This window comes from Dendropsophus ebraccatus, chromosome 1 (genome assembly GCF_027789765.1).
Source record: "Dendropsophus ebraccatus isolate aDenEbr1 chromosome 1, aDenEbr1.pat, whole genome shotgun sequence".
Taxonomy (NCBI): Eukaryota; Metazoa; Chordata; class Amphibia; order Anura; family Hylidae; genus Dendropsophus; species Dendropsophus ebraccatus.
This window is the reverse complement of record NC_091454.1, coordinates 212,298,094-212,323,780: the sequence shown is the minus strand read 5'-3', so window position 1 is coordinate 212,323,780 and position 25,687 is coordinate 212,298,094. Positions and strand designations below refer to the sequence as shown.

General features: G+C 48.3%; 1 protein-coding gene across 4 annotated transcripts in view; it reads left to right on the top strand.

The window, feature by feature from the left end:
- Positions 1 to 25,687, top strand: part of LOC138768714 (potassium channel subfamily T member 2-like) — a 138,266-nt gene that overhangs the window by 94,308 nt on the left and 18,271 nt on the right. For 3 of the 4 annotated variants that reach the window (XM_069946672.1, XM_069946679.1, XM_069946685.1), the window contains 9 exons: positions 1,764 to 1,900; positions 3,247 to 3,310; positions 4,888 to 4,996; positions 5,702 to 5,810; positions 6,268 to 6,324; positions 7,438 to 7,587; positions 22,978 to 23,213; positions 23,392 to 23,608; positions 24,763 to 24,868. In XM_069946672.1, coding sequence (XP_069802773.1) covers positions 1,764 to 1,900; positions 3,247 to 3,310; positions 4,888 to 4,996; positions 5,702 to 5,810; positions 6,268 to 6,324; positions 7,438 to 7,587; positions 22,978 to 23,213; positions 23,392 to 23,608; positions 24,763 to 24,868 — 1,185 coding nt within the window. The remainder of the gene's footprint in view (positions 1 to 1,763; positions 1,901 to 3,246; positions 3,311 to 4,887; positions 4,997 to 5,701; positions 5,811 to 6,267; positions 6,325 to 7,437; positions 7,588 to 22,977; positions 23,214 to 23,391; positions 23,609 to 24,762; positions 24,869 to 25,687) is intronic. The other variant, XM_069946675.1, reaches the window with a different exon arrangement.

Below are 25,687 nucleotides of genomic sequence, written 5' to 3'. Positions count from 1 at the left end.
TGGGAAAACTGTGAAAGTGTCCCCAAGTGCAGTTGCAAAAACCATCAAGTGCTACAAAGAAACTGTCTGACATGAAGAGCGCCCCAGGATGGGAAGACCAGGAGTCACCTCTGCTGCGGAGGAGAAGTTCATCCGAGTCACCGGCCTCAGAGATCGCAGGTTACCAGCCGCTCAGATTAGAGACCAGGTCAATGGCGGTACACAGAGTTCTAGCAGCAGAAACATCTCTACACCAACTGGAAGAGGAGACTGTGCAGCAGTCTTCATGGTAAAATAGCTGCTAGGAAACCACCACTAAGGACGGGCAACAAGCACAAGAGACTTGTTTGGGCTAAAGAACACAAGGAATGGACATCAGACCAGTGGAAATCGGCCTGAGGAGCCCAAATTTGAGATCTTTGGTTCCAACCACCGTGTCTTTGTGCAATGCAGAAAAGGTGAACGGACGGACTCTACGTGCCTGGTTCCCACCGTGGAGCATGGAGGAGGAGGTGTGATGGTGTGGGGGGGCTTTGCTGGTGACACTGTTGGGGATTTGTTCAAAATTGAAGGCATACTGACCCAGCATGGCTACCACAGCATCTTGCAGCGGCTGCTATTCCATCCGGTTTGCGTTTAGTTGGACCATCATTTATTTTTTCAACAGGACAATGACCCCAAACCCACCTCCAGGCTGTGTAAGGGCTATGTGACCAAGAAGAGGAATGATGGGGTGCTACGAGATGGTTTGGGGTGAGCTGAACCGCAGAGTGAAAGCAAAAGGGCCAACAAGTGCTGAGCATCTCCAGGAACTCCATCAACACTATTGGAAGACCATTTCCGGTGACTACTGCTTGAAGCTCATCAAGAGAATGCCAAGAGTGTGCAAAGTAGGAATCACAGCAAAAGGCGGCTACTTAGAAGAACCAAGAATATAAGACAGATTTTTCGTTATTTCACACTTTTTTGTTAAGTATCTAATTCCACATGTGATAATTCATAGCTTAGATGCCTTCAGTGTGAATCTACAATTTTCATAGTCATGAAAATACAGAAAACTCTTTGAATGAGAAGGTGTGTCCAAACTTTTGGTCTGTACTATATATATATTTATTTTAAAATTTTTAAATCAACTGATGTCAGAAAGTTATATAGATTTGTGAATTACTTCATTTTAAAAAATCTCCAGTCTTCCAGTACTTATCAGCTGCTGCATGTCTTGCAGGAAGTGCTGTATTCTCTGCAGTCTGACAGTGCTCTCTGCTGCCACCTCTGTCCATGTCAAGAACTGTCCCGAGCAGTAGCAAATCCCCTCCTGCTCTGGATAGTTCCTGACATGGACAGAGGTGGCAGCAGAGAACACTGTTTCACACTGGAGAGAATACACCACTTCCTGTAGGACATACAGCAGCTGATAAGTACTGGAATACTTTAGATGTTTAAATAAAAGTTATTTTTATTTCTGCTGGAGTACAATTTGAGTTTAAGAAATGGAAGCAGTTCTTGCAGGAGCATTGCCGCCTCGTCATTGTGATGATGATCAGAAAATAGCGCCACTTCTACCCATTGGCTGTGGCTGGTACTGCGTCTCTATTAAAATGAATGGGACAAAGCTGCAATACCAAACAGCCATGTTTTATTAGGACAGCCCCTCCATGCATAGGCCATTAATAATAAAGTACATTGAAGATGATTCAGGTCTTTGGTTACCAGACTGGAACCCATAGCGTTCCTAATTGTAGTCATTAGACGCCTCCATTAATCTGGCTCTTGTCTCTGTGCAGGATCATTACGTCGTCCTCCTGTGTCCCACCGAAATGGATCTGCCGGTACGAAGAGTCTTACAAATCCCCCTGTGGTCCCAGCGTGTCATCTACCTGCAGGGATCAGCGCTGAAGGATCAGGATCTCATGAGAGCCAAGTAGGTTGTCGGGTGTAAATCTCAGGAACGTACCCCCCTCCGTGCTCCCCCCCCCCCTCCGGCCCCCGGGTGTTATATATAATAATCATTAGTGATTTTACCTAATTAAGTACCAGATTGCACCGGGAAATGATTCTGTACAGCAATGTCCGTCGGGGACGGTGGAAGACACGACGCACATTACTAGGATGAGTCATTTCAGTAAGGACGCGGCTCTTCTGGGGCCCAAGGAGTTTTTCGTTGTTTTCGTTCTCTTTTTTTTCTTCATCTTTTCTTGCCGGTTTTGTTTAACGTGGGATGAGCTGTGTAGTTCAGTGGGGCAGTCCGTTTTTTTAGCTGTTTTATGCAAAAAAAAACAACATGGAAAAACAGATTTATTTAGAGCTGTTTTTCCATTGACTTCCATTCTAAAAAAAAAATGGATCCAAACACATTCGTTTTTTTAGGGTACACAAAAAATGTGGTCGAATACGTTTTTTTTGTGTACACTAAAAAAACGGACACGTTTATATCCGTTTTTCGATATATTTTTTTTTTATAATGGAAGTCAATAGAAAAATGCATCCACTTTTTTAGGTTTCAACTCTTGTGTCTTGTGGCATAATTCATGTGATACGTTTATTCTGCTAGAAAGAACAATTACGGCAGTACCAAATTTGTATGGGTTTTCCTAATATTAAAGGGGTACTCTGGCAAAACAATTATCTTCAAATTAGCGGATATCAAAAAATGATCTAGATTTGTAGTTTACTTCTATTTAAAAATCTCCAGTACTTATCAGCTTCTGTATGTCATGCAGGAAGTGGTGTATTATTTCCAGTCTGACACAGTGCTCTCTGCTGCCACCTCTGTCCATGTCAGGAACTGTCCAGAGCAGCAGCAAATCCCCTTAGAAAATCTCTTTTGCTCTGGACAGTTCCTGACATGGACAGAGATGGCAGCAGAGAGCACTGTGTCAGACTGGAAATAATACACCACTTCCTGCATGACATACAGAAGCTGATAAGTACTGGAAGTCTGGAGATTTTTAAATAGAAGTAAATGACAAATCTATATAACTTTCTGACACCAGTTTTTGCTGGAGTACCCCTTAATACCTACGTGCCAGCACTGCCACAAATCGGAAAAAGATTCATTGATCAATAGCTCTAAATCCTTTCCATTGATTGAAAATTAAATGACAGAATTATGTTTTTCTTTGCCTTTAAATAGACGAAAAAACTCTGACCTCCTTGATGGTATTCTAATCATCAGGAGAAAATAAGCAGTTTCCGATCCATGTGACCTGTAACTAACTTACTAACCAGCTCTCTCTGCTCTCTCCTCCACCTGTCGTGCTGCTGTAGAATTGATGACGCAGAGGCCTGCTTCATCCTCAGCAACCGCTTCGAAACCGACCGCATCGCAGCTGTACGTCTGAGAGGGCTTTGGGCTGGGCTGGCGATTACTGCTATGTGGTTATTATAGGGGTTTGTGGCTATTACTCATCCCAATGACTCGGAAGAAGCGACGAGCCGAGGAAGTTGTAGAGTGCCCATTATAGAGTGACGGATGTAACCCATCTGTGCCAGGAGATCACACTGAATTACATTCAATCTGGGCACAGTCTAATATTATTATCCATAAAGAACATTATTATAGTAGTTATATTCTTGTATATATGGAGCAGTATTATAGTAGTTATATTCCTGTATATAGGAGCAGTATTATAGTACTGCCCTTGTCTCTGTTCGAGCACCGCGGCTACTTACCAGTGCAGTTTATTAGCCCTTAATCCGACTCCAGCGCACAGCTACTGATTGAGCAGTATTCAGACAGTGCCGGCACCTGTATCTTCCTGAAGCATTATAGTAGTTATATTCTTGTATATAGGAGCAGTATTATAGTAGTTACATTTTTGTATATAGGATCGGCATTACAGTAGTTATAATCTTGTACATAGGAGGCAGTATTTTAGTAGTTATTAGACAGGGGTGGTGGTCACTGACCGGCACAGTGTGGACTTAGTGTAGGGACCCATGTCTATCAGATACCTGCACGCGGTACATGGGGCAGTGTGGCTTGATCAATTCAGGGTACATTCACACGAACGGGCTCTCAGCGAGATTCTCGCTGCGAGCCCGGCAGGTCCTGGCAGTTCCCATACACTACATACTTGCTGCGGTTTAAACGACCACAGCGAGTATGTAATTCTGTCGCCCTTAACCCCTTCTGCTCCCACCCGGCTCCCCCGCTGTAAGCATACTTTACCTGTCCTTGCTGCACGGGTCCGGCGTCCTGCTCTCACGTCCGGCCAATTAGTGTGTTTCCCAGCCGCAGCCACTGATTGGCCGGACGGGAGAGCAGGACGCCGGACCTGTGCAGCGAGGACAGGTAATGTATGCTTACAGCGGGGGAGCCGGGCGGGAGCAGAAGGGGTTAAGGGCGACAGAATTACATACTCGCTGCGGTCGTTTAGACCGCAGCAAGTATGTAGTGTATGGGAACTGCCAGGACCTGCCGGGTTCGCAGCGAGATTGACCGTTCGTGTGAATATACCCTCATACACAAAATTCTGATGTTTTTTATGCAGCCAAGAGACACTAGTGTCAGCCATAGGTGTGAGGTGCAGCGCTCTTTTCTCTCCTGTATTGCATTTTAGTAGTTATATTATTGTACAATTGCCCTTATTTTGCCTAAAAAGACATTATGGGAACGTAGCCTTGTAGTAGTTTCTGCTATCATAAAAAAAATACATAATTCCAGAGAATTGCTAGATATGTACTCAGAGCTGTTGCATTCATAGTGAATTACTCAGCAGGGGAAAATATTCCTCCATAATTTAAAAGAATATGAAATCTGGGTCCCATCCTGAAGCATGATGGGAAGGTACATTCTTTTACTGTAATAATATTACTAATAATAAATGATGCTATATTACTTTATGAGCTGAGGGAGAGAAGAATCAGCGATACTAATAGGATGCAATGTTCTCCACTTCTCACTAGGATCACCAGACCATTCTCCGAGCCTGGGCCGTAAAGGATTTTGCTCCTAATTGTCCTCTTTATGTCCAGATACTGAAGCCGGAAAACAAGTTTCATATCAAATTTGCAGGTAATGAATCAGGGAAGACATTTATTACAAGTTCAGTGTATTCATTCCGAGATTTTATGGGCAACAATGAGAGATTGTTATAAGATAATACACACTTTATCTATCACACTTAACATTAGGCTCGGTCTCTACTGATCCTGTATACATCACTGGCTTATTTAAATAAAAAACTAATAAAGTTCATAGAATCTTCCATTTAAACATTATTTTTTTTTTGTACATAGTTACAAAGAGGATGTCTTAGGCGTTGTTCACACATCTGTGGCCGTTTTTTATGGATATAAAGCACTGATCAGGAAGCCTTTAGAGAGGCTTCAAGAAACCATCAGGGTTTCTTGGCCATAAAACAAAGGCCAATGCCTCCCGGCCTGGTCAATCACAGCACCACAGTTAACTGTATGCGCTCAAGATTAGTAGCATGTACAGTTAAAGTGTCGTCAGGTCCTATATTCTCCTGTGGTGGTGTATAGGGAAGTTTAACACTTTCTCCAGGATTCTGCCCCCACCTATAGTCAATCACTAGGTGAACAAGTAATGAAACACCTTACGATCATCTTATTGAACGAGAAATCTTATAAAAAGGCAACACCTTTAATCCCGTTAGTAACGCCACTTCTCCTAACCCTTTCTTCCATAATGCAGTCACAATATATCCGCCATTGTGTTGTCTTTGTTTCTTGACCTCAAAATTTTTTGTTTTTTCAGATCATGTGGTCTGTGAAGAAGAATTTAAGTATGCCATGTTGGCGTTAAACTGTGTTTGCCCAGCAACCTCCACCCTCATCACATTATTGATTCACACCTCAAGGGGGCAGTAAGTGAAGCAAATGTTATATTAAAATAATAAATTCTGTCTTTAGACCATGGGGAAGAAAGTGGAGCCTATGCTGTTATGTGTCTGCTGGGGAGGAAGCTTGCTTCAACAGAAACCTCCCCCCTTTGTCCTGATGAGACCAAACCAGACTAAAGCCGTTAATGTGAAACTCTATTACCGCATGCATTATATTTTATCAAGGGAAAAATCTCAGGACTGGCCTGCTTGGGTTTACTGGGGATAGGTTTGATGAGAAAAGTGTGGTTGAAACCTGTCCAGCTAAAAACTAAATTGCAATACTCCACACAACTGATGACAGAGGTGGCGATGTTTTTGCCAAAATATAGCTATATATTTTTTTTAATCCTAGATAACCCCTTTCTAGTTACTCTCTACACTAGTTTGTCATCCTACGTTCTGTTAATTCATATATGCAGTTGACTTTCACCTTTTTTAGGACAACCACTACAGATTCTTTCCGTCAGCGTCCAAGCCCCTGGCAAGCCCTTTCCAGGTACCATGAGTTCTTGTCTAATATAGTACACAGCTGGTTCATTCACTATCTGCTGTAGGGACACCACCATATTGTGTGACCTGAGTCAGACAACCATCAAGAATCTACATTGTATAGCGGTATTCTTAAGACATTGTAATTATGCATTATGATTGCTGTATTTTGGTATTATTTAAACACAACATGACAGTATTTGCTTAAAGGGGTTATCTGGGGTTAAAATAAAAAAAGAACCTATACTCACCTGCCCCATTCTCCTAAAGCTAATTGATGCTTTCAGTCTCTGGTCCTCATGTCTACTTCCTGGTTGCTGATGACATTACACATGCCTGATCAACAGTGTGAACGAGCGCCGATCTGCTAGATCGGCGCCCTTTTACTGGGCCTATTCCACGGCCTGATGATCGTTACGCAAGGGCTGCGGGGACATCGTTACTGATGTCCTTGCAGCCCTTGCACCATACATTACCTTGCAGGGCTTCTCCTCCACTCCGTCTTTCTCCCCGGGATCACCGCGGCCAGTGATTGGCTGAGTGGTCTGACAGCTCAGACAGGCCGCTCTGGAGTTGATGCTGCGAGCGGGATCCGGGGAGGAAGACGGAGCGGAGGAGAAGCCCTGCTAGGTAATGTATGGTGCTTCTCAAATCGTCGGCCGCGTATCGCTTCGTGGAATAGCGTGGGTGGGTGACCGATGATTTTAGGTTTGGGCCTAAATAGACGATCAGCCGATGACACGATCGGCTGATCGTTTTCTCTATTCCACCGAGCGATAATCGGCTGAATTGGGCCGATTCAGCCGATTATCACTCCGTGGAATAGGCCCCTTAGCCTGAGCGGTGTCCCACCTCAGCCATTGATTGTCTAAACATGCCAGTTCCTATGGGGATGGCAACCAGGAAGTAGCTGATCCCCCAGCTAAATATATATTTATAGGCATTGCTGCTCCTACTTAATGCTGTATTTTAAGTAGATGGTACTGGCAAAGTTGTATAGCTAAATATATGGATGTGATATTTGGTCAATGTATGGTGCTGTGACTTAGGACACTGGATGACAGTATTCTACCTGTACAGAGCAGAGTAGTAACCTCTTTCCCTTCCTTCCAATAACTAGAGACAACCCCACGGCACCCGACCAATGGCAGAGGAATTACAGCCGATGTTCTGCTAATGAAATCTACCACATACGACTAAGCGAGAGTAAATTTTTTGGAGAATACGAGGGGAAGAGCTTTACGTATTCCTCCTTCCATGCACATAAAAAGTAAGTTGTGTCCTTGGTATTGTGTAACTCCCTAAAAATGGGGTTTTATGTTACCCCGGTGGCACAGATTGGTCACCCTAAGGTTAGCTTTACACGTACCGTATCGCTGCTTTTTTAACGCTGCATTTTTATCGCTGCGTTTTTGGTGCGATTTTCACATGCGAGTTTTGATTTTCACATGAAAATCATGTGAAAATCAAAACGCGCATGTAAAAAACGCTGCAAAAGCGCGGCGATAAAAACGCAGCGTTAAATACGCAGCGATGCGGTACGTGTGAAGGCACCCTAAGCCTGTCTTTGACCCTTGCTGGGTCTTCTAGCTAAGGTAAAGACATGATTGAGACTTTTTGTCCTTTTCGAGGGGACATCTGGCAGACTGGTAATTTTGTTATTAATGTCACTATTTTCTCACATCAGTCAAAGAAAGTACAATCTATAACACTATCAGCAGGAAACCCGCTAAGGGGTGAAGTGAGTAACACTGACTCTTTTACGAGGATGGCTTCTGCCGGGGGGAGATATATCAGGCGGCAAGTAGTTAGTGATTTCTTGAAGTTAATGTATTGGAATCAGAAAAATGGGCAAGTGAATGGATGTAAGAGGCTATGACAAGAGTTATAATGATGGGTAGATGGGTCAGAATATTTCCAAAACAGCTGGTTTCCAGTATGTAGTAGTTAGTATGTAATAATGGTCCAAGGAAGGATGACTGGGGACAGGTTCATGGGTGCCCTAGGCTCATTGGTGGTTGTGGTTAGTTAAGGCTAGTTTCTTTAGGACAAACTGCTGAAAAAAGTTCCTGCTGGCTATAATAGAATGCAGATTCCTGTGCATGGAGCAACGTAGCCCAATACAAAGCCCTGTCCACTACTGAAAGTACCTACATTGTGAATGTGGGCCATTGTGGAAGTGGGCCATGGCGCCATGGAAGAAGGTAACCTGGTCTGATAATTCAAGTAGATGGCCAGGTGCATGTGCATCACTTACCTGGGCAAGGAATCACACCAGGATGCACTATGGGGAGTATAAAGAACATGACAAAGAGATCAAGGTGGTGGTGACTCGGCCTTCAGATTTCCCAGATCTTAATCTGATCGATCATCTGTGGTCTGAAGTCTGATTCATGGTGGCCACCCCTCACAAGTTATAACTCTGCTGCTAACTAGTGTTGAGCTGAGAGGCCAAACTGCTGAACGTTCGGAGAACATTGCCAAACGCAAACTGTTCGGCCTCTCGGCTCAACACTACTGCTAAAGCCTTGGTGTAGATACCACAGGACACAACACAGGTCTGAGGATTCCAAGGTCAGAGGATGAGGGGACTCCACACTCTATTAGGTAGGTGACTTTAATTTTATGTCTAATAAATGTAAGAAGACCCTGTATTATATATACCACATAGTAGGTGGTGGTCCCATTATAGATTTTGCATTGGGGCCCTGGAGGTACATCTCTGAATAAACCGATAATAAAATCCCACACTGACTGCCGCATCTAGCAGCGACATTATAAAGACTTGACCTTTTTACTTTTAATTAAAATATAAAAAGAGAAGAAAAATGTATGTTTTATCTAAAAGAGACTCTCGACAGATCCCGGCCAGGAGAGCGGTCAGGGGCTAATGCAATGTAATTAATCACAATTTCAGCAAGACATCTACAAGATGTAAGTAAATTAAACAGAAAGTCACTTGAATCTTATTTCTCCAGCTTAATGTCTTACCCACTTACAAGATTCTTACTGCTCTTTTCCCGTGTGTGTGTATAGGGGTGGTGGTGGTGGTGGGGTAATGTATTTGGGATGCTTGTTCCAGTCTAAAATGTAACAAAAACTCTTTATAATAACTTTATCTACTAATAAAGACACAGAAAATGTCATATTATGGGGGGAAAGGGCATATCAGGGATAATGTGGGCCACCAAAGGATACAGCTTGGGGATGCAGGGCATGAACTCCAGGTGCATCCCCTTCTGTGTTGGGCCAGACTGGCTAAAGGACATGGACTCTCTGCTCACACGTTGTAATAAACAGGGCAAGAAAGAGGTTTCTGCTGATGTATTTACCTCACAGAGGGACTGTACACAACAGAAGTATTACGTGAGTACTGAACAGGCCCGGACTGAGAATCTTCAGTTTCGGGCAGATTCCTGGTGGGCCGCCCAAGCCTCTTGTTCTGCCACATAGCAAGCAGACAAATTGTGACTGGCTGAGCACTGAGCAGGGCTATGCTGCAGCCCATTGCAGACTGCACAGTGACACTGACACAGAGTAGGTCCTGTAATCCTCACTTTATGGGTTTTTCTGTCATGCATTCTGCCTATGACCAGGGCTGGTCACACTATTATTGCTGGTTATAATAATAGTGTTGTTTACATATGTAACTAAGTGACGAGTAAAGTGATCAAGTAAAGCAAAAAATTCTAAAGTGTGACACAATTATCTTGCGATATATGGAAGGAAGGGGGTGTACTGTATGTGGTCCGGTGTGTACAATGTGCCAGTCCGGCCCTGGTATTGAGTTTTTGGTCTCTTCATGTAAACAGATGTTTCCATTAACTTACAGCAGGTAAAGATCCTGAAACATGATGAGGAACATAAACAATATCAGAAAGTTGTCTTCTTATTATACAATGAAAATGCTATATCCACATACAGCCATAAAGAGCAGTAAAGAATTGATATCAAGTTGTCTAGTTTAGAAAACTTTTTCCAAAGCCCTATTCCACTCGATGGAGCCATCATCTAGACCAGTGTTTCTCAACCTGCGGTACGCGTACCCCAGGGGGTACGTGCCGCAGGTTGAGGGGGTACGCGGCCGGAGTGTAAAAAAAATGAAGTTTGGCTTTGGGTGCCGGGACACTGCTATCACCCAGCAATGTCCCGGCACCAGTCACCGCGGCAGCTCTCTCCTTTATTCCCCCAGCAGCAGCTCCTCAGCAATCTGTGGGGGACGGGAGATGCTGCGGGGGAAGATGGAGAGAGCCAGAGAGATCAAAGGGGGATCAGCAGGGCCGTATTTGTCACTAGGCACCCGTGGTCCGGTGCCTAGGGCGGCGCCCTGGGGGGGGCGGCACCCGCAGGGAACACTTTTTTTATTATTAAAAAAAAAAAAAAAAAAAAAAACGTCCGTAGGCACCGGCCCACGGGTGCCTAGTCCGCGCCGGGGGGGGGGGAGGTGTGATGGAGCAGGCTGGTGGGCAGGCTGGTTCCCTTCCCCCATGCAGCGCCGAGGTCCGGGGTGCAGGGCTGGTGTTGAGCTTCCGGCACACACAGTGTGACAGAGGCCGGAAGCTCACAGCTGCAGCCCCGCGTTCCTGGATCTTCTCTCCTGCTCGGCGGCGCTCACGTGATGTGACGTCATCACCGAGCAGGAGAGAAGATCCAGGAACGCGGGGCTGCAGCTGTGAGCTTCCGGCCTCTGTCACACTGTGTGTGCCGGAAGCTCACCCCCTGCATCGCACCCCGGACCTCGGCGCTGCATGGGGGGAGGGAACCAGCATGCCCACCAGCCTGCTCCCGGCCGCTCCGTCTCCCCCCAGCCCCACAGCCTTTCCCCCCCCCCCGGCCCCCCTGCATCCTCAGCTGCCCCCCCCAGCCTCTCCCCTGCCCCCCCCAGCCTCTCCCCTGCCCCCCCCAGCCTCTCACCTGCCCCCCCAGCCTCTCACCTGCCCCCCAGCCTCTCACCTGCCCCCCCAGCCTCTCACCTGCCCCCCCCCCCAGCCTCTCACCTGCCCCTCAGCCTCTCCCCCTAACCCTCAGCCTCTCCCCCTAACCCCCAGCCTCTCACCTGCCCCTCAGCCTCTCACCTGCCCCCCAGCCTCTCACCTGCCCCTCAGCCTCTCACCTGCCCCTCAGCCTCTCACCTGCCCCTCAGCCTCTCACCTGCCCCTCAGCCTCTCACCTGCCCCTCAGCCTCTCACCTGCCCCCCAGCCTCTCACCTGCCCCTCAGCCTCTCACCTGCCCCCCAGCCTCTCACCTGCCCCTCAGCCTCTCACCTGCCCCCCAGCCTCTCACCTGCCCCTCAGCCTCTCACCTGCCCCCCAGCCTCTCACCTGCCCCCCAGCCTCTCACCTGCCCCCCAGCCTCTCACCTGCCCCTCAGCCTCTCACCTGCCCCCCAGCCTCTCACCTGCCCCCCAGCCTCTCACCTGCCCCCCAGCCTCTCACCTGCCCCTCAGCCTCTCCCCTGCCCCCCAGCCTCTCCCCTGCTCCCCCCAGCCTCTCCCCTGCTTCCCCCAGCCTCTCCACCTAACCATCAGCCTCTCCCCCCAAACCTCAGCCTCTCCCACTGCCCCCCAGCCTCTCCCCCTAACCCTCAGCCTCTCCCCTGCCCCCCAGCCTCTCCCCCTAACCCTCAGCCTCTCCCACTGCCCCCCAGCCTCTCCCCCTAACCCTCAGCCTCTCCCCTGCCCCCCAGCCTCTCCCCTGCCCCCCCAGCCTCTCCACCTAACCCCTTAGCCTCTCCCCCTAACCCTCAGCCTCTCCCCTGCCCCCCAGCCTCTCCCCTGCCCCCCCCCCCCCAGCCTCTCCACCTAACCCCTTAGCCTCTCCACCTAACCCTCAGCCTCTCCCCTGCCCCCCCCCCCAGCCTCTCCCCTGCCCCCCCCCCCAGCCTCTCCCCTGCCCCCAGCCTTTCCCCTGCCCCCCCCCAGACTCTCCCCCTAACCCTCAGCCTCTCCCCTGGTCCCCAGCCTCTCCCCCCTGCATTCTCAGCCTCTTCCCTGACCCCAGCCTCTCTCCCCTGGTCCCCAACCTCTCCCCCCTGCATTCTCAGCCTCTCCCCTGCCCCCCCAGCCTCTCACCTGCCCCTCAGCCTCTCACCTGCCCCTCAGCCTCTCACCTGCCCCCCAGCCTCTCACCTGCCCCTCAGCCTCTCACCTGCCCCTCAGCCTCTCACCTGCCCCCCAGCCTTTCACCTGCCCCTCAGCCTCTCACCTGCCCCCCAGCCTCTCACCTGCCCCTCAGCCTCTCCCCTGCCCCCCAGCCTCTCCCCTGCTCCCCCCAGCCTCTCCACCTAACCATCAGCCTCTCCCCCCAAACCTCAGCCTCTCCCACTGCCCCCCAGCCTCTCTCCCTAACCCTCAGCCTCTCCCCTGCCCCCCAGCCTCTCCCCTGCCCCCCCCAGCCTCTCCACCTAACCCCTTAGCCTCTCCACCTAACCCTCAGCCTCTCCCCTGCCCCCCAGCCTCTCCCCTGCCCCCCCCAGACTCTCCCCTGCCCCCCAGCCTTTCCGCTGCCCCCCCCAGACTCTCCCCCTAACCCTCAGCCTCTTCCCTGACCCCAGCCTCTCTCCCCTGGTCCCCAACCTCTCCCCCCTGCATTCTCAGCCTCTCCCCTGCCCCCAGCCTCTCTCCCCTGCATTCTCAGCTGCTCCCCAGCCTCCCAGCCCCTCCCCCTGACCCACAGCTTCTCCCTCTGACCCCCAGCCTCTCCCCCTGAATCCCAGCTTCTTCCCTGCCCCCCTACCGCTCCCCCTGACCCCCAGCCCCCCCTGAACCCCAGCTTCTCCCCTGCCACCCTAGCTGCCCCTCCCTGCTGGTCCCCTGCCCCCCAGCTGCTCTTCCTTTCCCCCAGCTGCTCTCCCTTTCCCCCAGCTGCTCTCCCTTTCCCCCAGCTGCCTCCCTTCCCCAGTTACCCCCAGTTGCCTCCCTTCCTCAGTCCCCCCCCAGCTGCCTCCCTTGCCCTGTCACCCCCAGCTGCCTCCCTTTCCCAGTCACCCCCAGCTGCCTCCCTTTCCCAGTCACCCCCAGCTGCCTCCCTTTCCCAGCCCCCCCCAGCTGCCTCCCTTCCCCGGTCCCCCCAGCTGCCTCCCTTCCCCGGTCACCCCCAGCTGCCCCTGCAGACAAGTTGTGGTCGGAGAAGTCTTCATGATGGCTGCCAGATGGAGAAGAAAGCAAAAAGTTAGCGATGGCAATAGGAGAAGACGTCACCTGTGAGTCATTAGTAACTGCACTGTAATCACTTCTATAGTGTGCAGAGCCTGTGCACCATTGGGGTCTATAAGGGTCAGTTTATTGTTTGCGGTAGTGTACTGACACAGCCCCAGGGTCACTACAGTACACTAGTGCAAACTTTTTAACTAGGACCCAACTACAACAGCTGCAGGCACTACAACTCCCAGCATATCCTGAGGGCTGCAGACTGTCAGTACTTGCTGGGAGTTGTAGTGCCTGCAGCTGTTGTAGTTGGGTCCTAGGTGCATTATACACTGTATTCTTTGTGGCGTATAAGAATACATAGATCTGTGGGGGCTCAGTGCAGGGACGTGACCCCAGAACATCACTAATAGGGGATAGAACAAAAACATCTCCCCCTATCCCCTATTAGTGCTGTTCTGGGGTCACGTCCCTGCACTGAGCCCTCACAGATCTATGTATTCTGATCTCCCACAACGCCTCCAGGACCCAACTACAACAGCTGCAGGCACTACAACTCCCAGAACAGTCTGCAGCCCTCAGGATATGCTGGGAGTTGTAGTGCCTGCAGCTGCTGTAGTTGGGTCTTAGGTGCATCATACACTGGATGCTTTGTGGCATATCAGAATACATAGATCTGTGGGGGCTCAGTGTAGGGAAGTGACCCCAGAACATCACTAATAGGGGATAGGGGGAGATGTTTTTGTTCTGTCCCCTATTAGTGATGTTCTGGGGTCACTTCCCTGCACTGAGCCCCCACAGATCTCTTTATTCTTATATGCCACAAAGCATTCAGTGTATAGGACCCAACTACAACAGCTGCAGGCACTACAACTCCCAGCATGTACTGACAGTCTGCAGCCCTCAGAGTATGCTGGGAGTTGTAGTACAGTGTAGACAGATGTATTGCTGGACCTTCAGGGCTGATGGTTGTCACCCACAGATTGCAGCCACCAGGAGCCTCTGCACACAGTGATTTATTACAGGGTTGTCCTCTCAGAGACTACAACTCCCAGCATACCCTGAGAGCTGTATAAATGGAGGGTGTTCTGAGATTTGTCAGATACAGATGAATTCAGGAAAGGAGCGGGTCAGCATGTCGTGTCTCACTGGTTGTATATTGGTGGCTCCAGGTCCCCCAGTCCAACACTGGACAGAACCAGTCCCCAAACTAAGAAGTCCCTGGCCTCCTTCCTTCCTCCATCACGTCTGTTTGATGAGAACAGCGGGCATCAAGCAGAGCGGCACCCAAGTGCCAGGGTATATACCATGCATGTAAAGTAACGGCGCGGCGGGGGGGGGGGGGGGGGTGAGGGGGGGCGCCTCTGCGTGCAAAGTGCCTAGGGCAGCATGAACTCTAAATACAGGCCTGGGGATCAGGGCACCAGCAGCGTCTGCTGCATGCTATCCCCTTGCGGCTGCCGGAAGGTCGGCAGCGGGTGAGTGATGGGTGCAAAGGAGGTGGATTTTGCGTCAGGGTCTAATCGGGACGGGAGGGTCTTATTCTGACCTGAGAGGGGTCCGGCCAGCTCCCAGACTACTGGGCCGGCAATGAGTGGTGGTGCGCGGGGCTCCCCCACCCGGGCTGTGACAGATGTGGGATGCAGACTGGAAGATCGGGTAGCCCCCGCGTCCACCGGCCTGCCTCCCGGGCTGCCCCATCTTCCGGTCTGCATCCCACATCTGTCACAGCCCGGGTGGGGGAGCCCCGCGCACCACCACTCATTGCCGGCCCAGTAGTCTGGGAGCTGGCCGGACCCCTCTCAGGTCAGAATAAGACCCTCCCGTCCCGATTAGACCCTGACGCAAAATCCACCTCCTCTGCACCCATTACTCACCCGCTGCTGACCTTCCTCAAGCCGCCGCTCCCGGATCCGGCAGCCGCAGGGGGACAGTGTACAGCAGACGCTGCTGGTGCCTTGCTCCCCCTCTCAGCCCCCATCACCTCCTATCAGCCCCCCATCACCTTTTCTCAGCCCCCATCACCTCCTCTCAACCCCCCATCACCCCCTCTCCGCCCCCCATCACCTCCTCTCCACCCCCCATCACCTCTTCTCAGCCCCATCACCTCCTGTCAACCCCCCATCACCTCTTCTCAGCCCCCCATCACCTGCTCTCAGCCCCCCATCACCTCATCTCACCCCCATCATCTCCTCTCACCCCCATCATCTCCTCTGAGCCCCCATCATCTCCTCTCAGCTCCATCATCTCCTCTCAGCTCCATCATCTCCTCTCACCCCCATCATCTCCTCTCACCCCCATCTTCTCCTGTCAGCCCAAATAATCTCCTCTCTACCTCTATCATCTCATCTCTCTTCCTCTCTCCCCTTCACCTCCTCTTTCTTACTCTCTCCCCTTCACCTCCTCTTTCTTCCTCTCTCCCCTTCACCTCCTCTCTCTACCTCTCTCTCTTCCTCTCCCCCCTCATCTCCTCTCTGCACCCATCACTCACCCGCTGCCGACCTTCCTCAAGCCGCCGCTCCCGGATCCGGCAGCCGCAGGGGGACAGTGTACAGCAGGCACTGCTGGTGCCTTGCTCCCCCTCTCAGCCCCCATCACCTTTTCTCAGCCCCCCAATCACCTTTTCTCACCCCCATCTCCTCCTCTCAGCCCAAATAATCTCCTCTCTACCCCTATCATCTCCTCTCTCTTCCTCTCTCCCCTTCACCCCCTCTTTCTTCCTCTCTCCCCTTCACCTCCTCTCTCTACCTCTCCCCCTTCACCTCCTCTCCCTTCCTCTCTCCCCTTCACCTCCTCTCTCTTCCTCTCCCCCCTTCACCTCCTCTCTCTTCCTCTCCCCCCTTCGCCTCCTCTCTCTTCCTCTCCTCCCTTCACCTCCTCTCTCTTCCTCTCCCCCCTTCACCTCCTCTATCTTTCTCTCCCCCCATCACCTCCTCTCTCTTCCTCTCCCCCCTTCACCTACTCTCTCTTCCTATGCCCCCATCACCTCCTCTCTCTTCCTCTCCCCCCTTCACCTCCTCTATCTTTCTCTCCCCCCATCACCTCCTCTCTCTTCCTCTCTCCCCTTCACCTCCTCTCTTCTCCTATCCCCCTTCACCTCCTCCCTTCCCTGTCCTCCTCTCCCCCTTTCACCCCCTCTCTCCCCATCACCGCCTCTCTCTTCCTCTCCCCCCATCACCTCCTCTCTCTTCCTCTCCCCCCATCACCTCCTCTCTCTTCCTCTCCCCCCATCACCTCCTCTCTCTTCCTCTCCCCCCTTCACCTCCTCTCTCTTCCTCTCCCCCCATCACCTCCTCTCTCTTCCTCTCCCTTCTTCACCTCCTCTCTCTTCCTCTCCCCCTTCACCTTCTCTCTCTTCCTCTCCCTCTTCACCTCCTCTATCCTCCTCTTTCCTTCTTTTCCCCCTCAGACCTTACTCTCCCCTTAATCTCCTTGTGGCTCAGAGGCTGGAGAATAGAGGAAGATCCCCTCCATGGGCAGATAACGTGAGTATGAATTTTTTTTTTTGTTTGTTGGGGCAGGAGGGGGAGGGAGTAGAATGGTGGGCATTACTATGGGGACAGGGCAGGAGGCATTATTACTATATGGGGGGGTCATAGAAGGAAATATTATTTTTAAATGAGGGATCCTAAATACGGGGACAACCCACACACCTACTCACTTTACAGCGCATTACACCAAACAGCGAAATTATTACTGTATGGGAGCCTATAGGTAGGAAAAAGGGAGGGAAGTTAAAGGAAAACTGTGACGCCTAAGATGTTTGTCAGGTTCTCTGGCAAGAGGTAAATTGTAGCTGCAAGAAATCATCATGGTGGTCTGGGCCAGATGGAGAGGAAAATGAAAAGTGATATATGGCTACATGGGGAGGTATCTGGCTATAGAAGGAGGTATCTTAACTACATGGGGAGATTTCTGGCTGCAAGGGGGTAGGTATCTGGCTAGATGGGGGAGGTATCTGACTACATAGGGGGAGGTATCTGACTACATAGGGGGAGGTATCTGACTACATGGGGAGATATCTGACTACATGGGGGAGATATCTGACTACATGGGGGAGGTGTCTGACTACATGGGGAGATATCTGACTACATGGGGGAGATATCTGACTACATGGGGGAGATATCTGACTACATGGGGGAGATATCTGGCTACATGGGGGAGAGGTATCTGGCTACATGGGGGAGAGGTATCTGGCTACATGGGGGAGAGGTATCTGCTACATGGGAGAGAGGTATCTGACTACATGGGGGAGGTATTTGACTACATGAGGGAGGTATGTGACTACATGGGGAGAGGTATGTGACTACATGGGGGAGGTATCTGGCTACATGGGGAGGTATCTGACTACATGGGAGGAAGTATTTGGCTACATGGGGGAGGTATCTGACTACATGGTGGGAGGTATCTGGCTACGTATAAGGGGTATCTGGCTACATAGGGGAGATATCTGGCTACATGAGGAGGAGGTATCTGGCTACATGGGGAGATATCTTGCTGCATATAAGGGGTATCTGGCTACATATAAGGGGTATCTGGCCACATGTAAGGGGTATCTGGCTACATAGGGGAGATATCTGGCTACATGGGGGGAGGTATCTGACTACATGAGGAGGTATCCGGCTACATGGGGAGATATCTTGCTACATATAAGGGGTATCTGGCTACATAGGGGAGATATCTGGCTACATAGAAGAAGGCCTCTTGACCACATGGCGGAGGTATCTGACTACATGGGGGAGATATCTGGCTACATAGAAGAAGGCCTCTTGACTACATGGGGGGAGGTATCTGGCTCCAGGGGGACATATCCATCTCTGTGGGATATATCCCACCTGCTTCTCTGGCACCCGGTTAACTGACAGCCTGCTCAGCCAATCAGTGCACAGTCCCACCGTAGCCACTGATTGGATGAGCGGGCTGTCAGTGAGCTGGGAGTCAAAGAAGCAGGTGGGAGTACAGGGAGGTAAGTATGATCTGTTAAGGGCCGGCAGCTAATTAGGTAAATAGGCAGCGGCTACATTCTCAGCGGCTCCTCTGTGAGAATGCAGAGCCATAGGCCATAACAGTACAGAGTATCGCAGTGGATTTTGCTGTGAAACATACATGTAAATCTACCCTGGGCAATGTTATTAATGGATGGCATCGTTGGGGGTACTCGGCTGGAGCATCTCGTCGCATGGGGGTACTTGGCCTGAAAAGGTTGAGAAACACTGATCTAGACCCTCATCTTTTTAGTGGAGGTCTATTAAAAAAAAAAGTGTGTTGCCCCCGAAGACTCAGTATTTTAAAAGGAACCATGTAATACCCCATGTGCCCTGTGGGGGTGCTGTAGGGAAATTGAACACTTAAAACCAAGTTCTTTTGCAGATTACAGCCCGTCACTGGGGGAAAACTGTGATCATCTTTTATTCAGTGTAGAAAGAATTATACAATCTCCCCCCCTTCCTTTTCGGCGACATTAAACGTTTCCTTTTTTTGTTACATTCCCCGTTTCTATATATAAATGTACAGTTTGTCGTTGACTTGAGATAAACTTGGGTCTTTATGTATAATGACTTGAACGTTTGTTCTTTAGTAACCACAAAAGCTCAGTGAGGGTTGGACACCCAGGTACCACAATCCAGTATAAAAGGCAGGGCCACCTACTCACCGGAAATGTGCGCTACTCGTTCGGGAGGCTTCTCATAATTTTTTCAATACAATGCCCTGTACATTTTCTTCCCCTGCATTTTTTTTTAACATGCAAATAAAGTGCACTTATTCCCCCGCTGCTTTTTGTTTTAATTATGATTTCCAGCCTGCGGGGATCATTCATAATGTTCAGAAGTACAGAGTCGCGGGAAAAAAATCCGCCCCGCATCGTGTACCTAAAACCCAATGTTAACCAAGTAAAATTCATCTCAATGTAATCCCTGACATTCCACCTGTATTAACTCTAGCAGAGAAATAGTTGCCGTTCCAGATACTGGAACTAGTTCATAAACTTTGGGATCATTTATGAGTCTTAAATAGAAGAAAAAGAGCAGCCTTGTTATAGGGTTTCGAACAGGGATGGGGAACCTTCGTTCCTCCAGCTGTTGCAAAACTACAATTCCCATTGAAGCTTTAGCTTTGGCTGTCCAGGCATGATGGGAGTTGTAGTTTTGCAACAGCTGGAGGGCCGAAGGTTCCCCATCCCTGGTTTAGAGGAACGGTATGCTAAATACTACCCCATTCCAAGGTCTTGCTTATGCCGACTGTACATTAGATACCCTGCAGATTAGTGTCCCACCCCTTAAGTGTGCCCATGCAGGTCGCTGGATATCTCTAGCCAGACTGCTCTGAAGAACAAGATAGTTGGAGAATAGGGTTCTCTCCATCGTATCACCTTTCAGAAGAGAATCTAGAGGCCACCCTTCACTTTAGAGAGTCAGCTGAACCTGCCGAAGCCTGTGGATTCAGCCAAATTTAGTCCAACTCTGAGCATAATAAAAAAAATCATGGAGGGCAGGGGGTGGTGGGGACATAACAATCAAGAAATACTTACCCATCCCTGTGCCCCTGTATCACAGCATCACCGCTAACTGTCAGCCTCTGGTCTCCTGTGAGGTCGTGACCCAGCTCAGAAATGCTCGCTCAGCCAATCAGTAACAGGGCAGGACAGTCACTGTTTGGCTGCTTGGTCGTGACAACATAGGAAGCCGGGAGAGACAGGAGACCGGAGGCTGACAGTAAAGGGTGGCGCTGCACTGCAAGAGCACAGGGTCAGGTAAGTATACCTTGATTGTTATGTTACCACCACCCCACCCACCCTCCATGAATATTTATATTATGCCCGGGTTTTTCCTTCAAGGGGCCTTAAAAATACGACTTTGGTCATTAGCCAACTAGACACACCCATCTGTCGGAAAGCTATTTTGGACACATTTCTGGGGCTCTGCAAGTAGAACAACTACTAGAGATGAGCGAACTTGCCAAAAGTTCTAATTCGCACAAACCTGAACAATCAGCATTTGAATTTTGCTGCCTGGAGAAGGTGGTTGCAGGTTGAGGGCTGCCTGGAAAACATGGATGCAGCCAGGTTCACTCATCTCTAACAACTACTTTTGAAGACTAAGTCGGAGATTTATCAAACATGGTGTAAAGTGAAACTGGCCCAGTTGCCCCTAGCAACCAATCAGATTCCACCTTTCATTCCTCACAGAATCTTTGGGAAATGAAAAGTGGAATCTGATTGGTTGCTAGGGGCGACTGAGCCAGTTTCACTTTACACCATGTTTGATAAATCTCCCCCTAAGTACTTGACATCTAGTACAGCTAACATTGATGTCTTCAGATCAGTGTTCCTGGTTTGGCTGATAACCTGAATAGTGTTTCAAGATTATCTAAAGGTTTGGGCATTAACTTACAGGACAGTCACCTATAGGCGGTAGTATTTCATATCCTTTCCCAAGTAAGAAAGGGGGCTTTCTAACAAGAAGAATTTCTGTCTCCTGTGAGATGTGGTAGGTAAATCTGCAGTAAGTGAATGTAAACCTGCCTGGGATAAATATATATATATATATATATATATATATATATATATATATATATATATTAGGGAAATACTAAAAAGAAATACTAACAGGCAGACTAGATGGACCAGGTGGTCTTTTTCTGCCAACAATATTCTATATTTCTAAGGTACGGAACCACTTAATTTGACCTCTTATTTCTTAACAGCCATAGCATCCCTGCTCTTACAGTAAAAAACCCTTCCATAATGTTGCTGAAACCTTCTGTCTTAGATGTCGTAGATGCCCCCTTGTTATGGTTAACCTCCTGGGCATATAAGGATCATTGATTGATCTTGTTCGGCCGACAGCTGTTTCTCCTGATCCTCCTATCCCTGCTCTTACAGTTAAGAACCCTTCGATAATGATGCTGAAACCTTCTGTCTTAAGTGTTGTAGATGCCCCCTTGTTATGGCTTACCTCCTGGGCATATAAGGATCATTGACTGATCTTGTTTGGCCGACAGCTGTTTCTCCTGATCCTCCTATACACGTACTCACTCACCTTGGCTCGGTGAGGCGTACATATGTTCTCAATGGGAAGAGGGGAGAAACCCGCTGCCGGACTCCTCCAACTGCTTGATTCTTATCATCCTCAATGTCCACTATTACACTTAGGGCCCTATTTATTGTTTGAAAAATCGTTAGATCGTTCGTAACTCAACGATAATCCTTTCATGTAATAACAGACAACGATGAAATGATCGTTGATAGCTTGATAGAATTTGGACCTATTTTTATCGTTGATCGTTTGCAAATCCTCCAGTGTAATAAGACATCATTTGCAGTTGTGACGACAGGACGACCGCAAGAACGATCATAAGTAACCATCATCGTTCCGTGTAGTTGGGTGAACGATATCAGGTTGTTAGGCATAGCGATCGTTTGAGATTGTTTATCGTTAATTGTCGAAAAATCACTTTGTGGAATAGGACCCTAAGGGCTCGTTCCCACTGAGGAAAGGTAGCGGAATTCCGCGACGGAATTGTCCGCCGCGGAATGCCGTTAGCCTCCCGCTCACAATGGGAGTCTATGGGAGGCGCGCGCTCCTGCCCTGTCCGCGCTGAAGAATGAACATGAGTCAACAGGTGGTTTCTCGCTCCTCGGCTGATCGCTGACAATATTACACAGGCCGATTGTCAACCGAAAGAGTGTATCTAGCAAAGTTGAAGATAATCAGCCTGTGTACAAGGGCCCTTAGGGTACTATTACACGGAATGATAATTGGCCAAATCTGCCCTATCCAGCCGATTATCGTTACATATAATAAACACAACGATCATCAGCTGATCGTTGATATAGGTTTGGACCTATAATTGCCTGACGATTTGCAAAGTGCATACATTACCTATCCATGCTGCAGGGCTCCTCTCGCGCTGTGCTTCTCCCCAGGTCCCGCACGCTCCAGCTTGAGAGCGGCCTGTCTTAGCTGACAGGCCGCTCAGCAAATCACTGGCCGGGATAACCGCGCCCAGTGATTGGCTGAGTGGCCTGTCAGCTATGACAGGCCGCTCTGAAGCTGGAGCGCGCGGGATCGAGGAGAAGCACAGCGCGAGAGAAGCCCTGGACCATGGATAGGTAATGTATGCAGTTTAAGCCAGGGCTGCAAGGACATCGGTAACAATGTCCCTGCAGCCCTTGTTAAATGATTATCGGGCTGTGTAATAGGTCCAGTAAACGAGCGCCAATCTAGCAGATCGGCGCTCCTTTACAGTTATTATCGGGTCCCATCGAGCCGTGTAATAGTACCCTTAGAGTGGTTGATATCAGTGGGGGGGGTCAGTTGATCCTTTACGACTATGACCATATCAGTATGTCTATGGTCCATGGATAGAAACCTATAAACCCCATTAAGATATTGCTCTCTTGATTCCGAATGGAATCATTTACCCCTGTACTCTGAAGCATGGAACCAGCCATGTGATATGGACCTTGTCTCTTGTTTCTTGTGCTGATATCCCTGTTGTATTGATACCTTTAGGTATGGTGTTTGCCTGATCGGAGTCTGCCGGGAGGATAAGGCCAATATTCTGCTGAACCCTGGGCCCAGCCATATCATGTCTTCTTCAGATACTTGTTTCTACATCAATATATCTAAGGAGGAAAACTCAGCCTTCAGCTTTAAGGAGCATGAGAACATGCAAAGATCGGGGGTCCCAAAGTCTGCCTACCATGGCCTGACCAGACTCCCGGTGCACAGTATTATAGCCAGTATGGGTAAGTGTGGGCATCAGTGGCCGCAATGGGGTACTGGGTGGTATACTCATCCTCTACAACCTAACATATGCTACTGATTATCCATCAGTAGCATATGTTAGGTTGTAGGGGATGAGTACCGTGGTGGGTATGGTATCAATATCCCATCTTGGAACCATTCTTTTTTTTCACCGTGCAGGCACAGTGGCAATTGATCTACAGGGGTCAGGAAGCCCAGAGAATACACACGGCAATATGCTCTCCCCACCCGCTGACTCCACCCAAAAGAGGAAGCACAGCATTGATCCTGTACCCGATCTCATCGATGGCGACACAAACACAACTTTTGACCTTCTGAGTGACCAGTCCGAGGATGAGACCAGTCAGTCAGAGGATGAACTGAGCTCGTTCAATGAGTATGCCACAAATAATTGTCATGTCATATGGTGCACTATACTATTATGATATTGTAAAACAGTGTGGGCAATAATTAGCATTATAGCAGTTATATTCTTGTATATAGGAGTAATATTATAGTAGTTGTGTTCTCTGTATATAGGAGTAGTATTTATAGTAGTTATATTCTTGTATATAGGAGTAATATTATAGTAGTTGTGTTCTCTGTATATAGGAGTAGTATTTATAGTAGTTATATTCTTGTATATAGGGGGCAGTATTATAGTAGTTATATTCTTGTATATAGGAGTAGTATTATAGTAGTTATATTCTTGTATATAGGAGCAGTATTATAGTAGTTATATTCTTGTATATAGAGGGGAGTATTATAGTAGTTATATTCTTGTATATAGGAGCAGTATTATAGTAGTTATATTCTTGTATATAGGGGCAGTATTATAGTAGTTATAATCTTGTATATAGGGGGGAGTATTATAGAAGTTATATTCTTGTATATAGGGGGCAGTATTATAGTAGTTATATTCCTGTATATAGGAGCAGTATTATAGTAGTTATAATCTTGTATATATGGGCAGTATTATAGCAGTTATATTCTTGTATATTGCAGCAGTATTATAGTAGTTATATTCTTGTATATAGGAGCAGTATTATAGTAGTTATATTCCTGTATATAGGAGCAGTATTATAGTAGTTATATTCCTGTATATAGGAGCAGTATTATAGTAGTTATATTTGTATATAGGAGCAGTTTTATAGTAGTTATATACTTGTACATAAGAGACAGTGTTATAGCAGTTACAGTCATGTATATTAAGGGCGGTATTATTCAAGCTATATTGCTGCACAAAGGGAGTGCAGTTTTAGTATTAAATAATAGACTTCTTGCTGACTGTTGTGACATTATATAGTTTACTTTGAACACAATAATATTGTGATGGCCTGAGCTTCCTCTTATGTTGGCCACAGCCAGAACATTATCATTTTAACTGTGTGTCAAATAAAAAAAACAGGGGATTTGATGACCTAGCCATCTTACAGATACTTAAGAGAATTGATCAATACAGAATGTGAAATCAGAGACGATAGTTTGGAACTATAGTGCAGGTAATAAAACGTCTTTCATATACAAGTGTCTTCTTCTTTTTTCCCTCAGCTGGGTGAAGGGGTATCCGTCTAACACTCCCTACATTGGCAGCTCGCCCACACTTTGCCATCTACTCCAGCAGAAGAGCCCGTATTGCTGCTTGCAGTTAGATAAGGTATGACTGTGGGCTAGGACAATGGGATCAACGACTACACACAAACCAATGTATTAATCCTTCATCAGTATTTAGGGCGATGTAAGATACAGTTCATGACTTAGTGATTGTACAAGGCAATGTAATGTGCCTGGATTTTTTTTTTTTAAGAATATGGGAATTTTCTACATTCAAAGAAAATGACCCCCCCCGCCCTTCCCCCCTGCAGCCATAGCTGCAGTGTAATCTCTATCAGGTTTTACCTAAGAGTAGATAGAGAAATCCTCATTCTAATGAATAGATATTGCGTCCTCTGATCTATCCCCGGAGACCTTTCAGAGGCCTTTGATGTCTTGTTCTGAAGCCATTATGAGCATAGGGAATGTACAATGCCGAGGATGAGCCTGTTGTCAGGATCACTGGGGGCAATTTATTTTTATCTGCAAATGTCTCAGGGTTTATACTTATACGCCTCAAAGGGTTTACACTAATTTAAATTAAAGGGGCCATGGTATATTAGTGTAAGATGTACATCGTAAGCAAGCTTTACTGTACTGTATATGCTTTACTGTAATAAGCAGCACAGCAGGATGTGTGCACTTTATGGCAGTTTTAAAGAACAGGGCTAATGAGGATGAAAGCATACTGTAGTCTGATATAGTCTCTAGGAAGAGTAAGTGGAATACTGTACACCCTCAAAACTCTCCCTTGTCTGGTATTATTAATGGTGTAATCCTGCTTATCTAGTCTCCAGCAGTAAAATACAAATGCCCATGCAAGATGTCTCAAGGCTTATGCTTATACGCCTCAGAGGGTTTACAATAATTTACATTAAAGGGG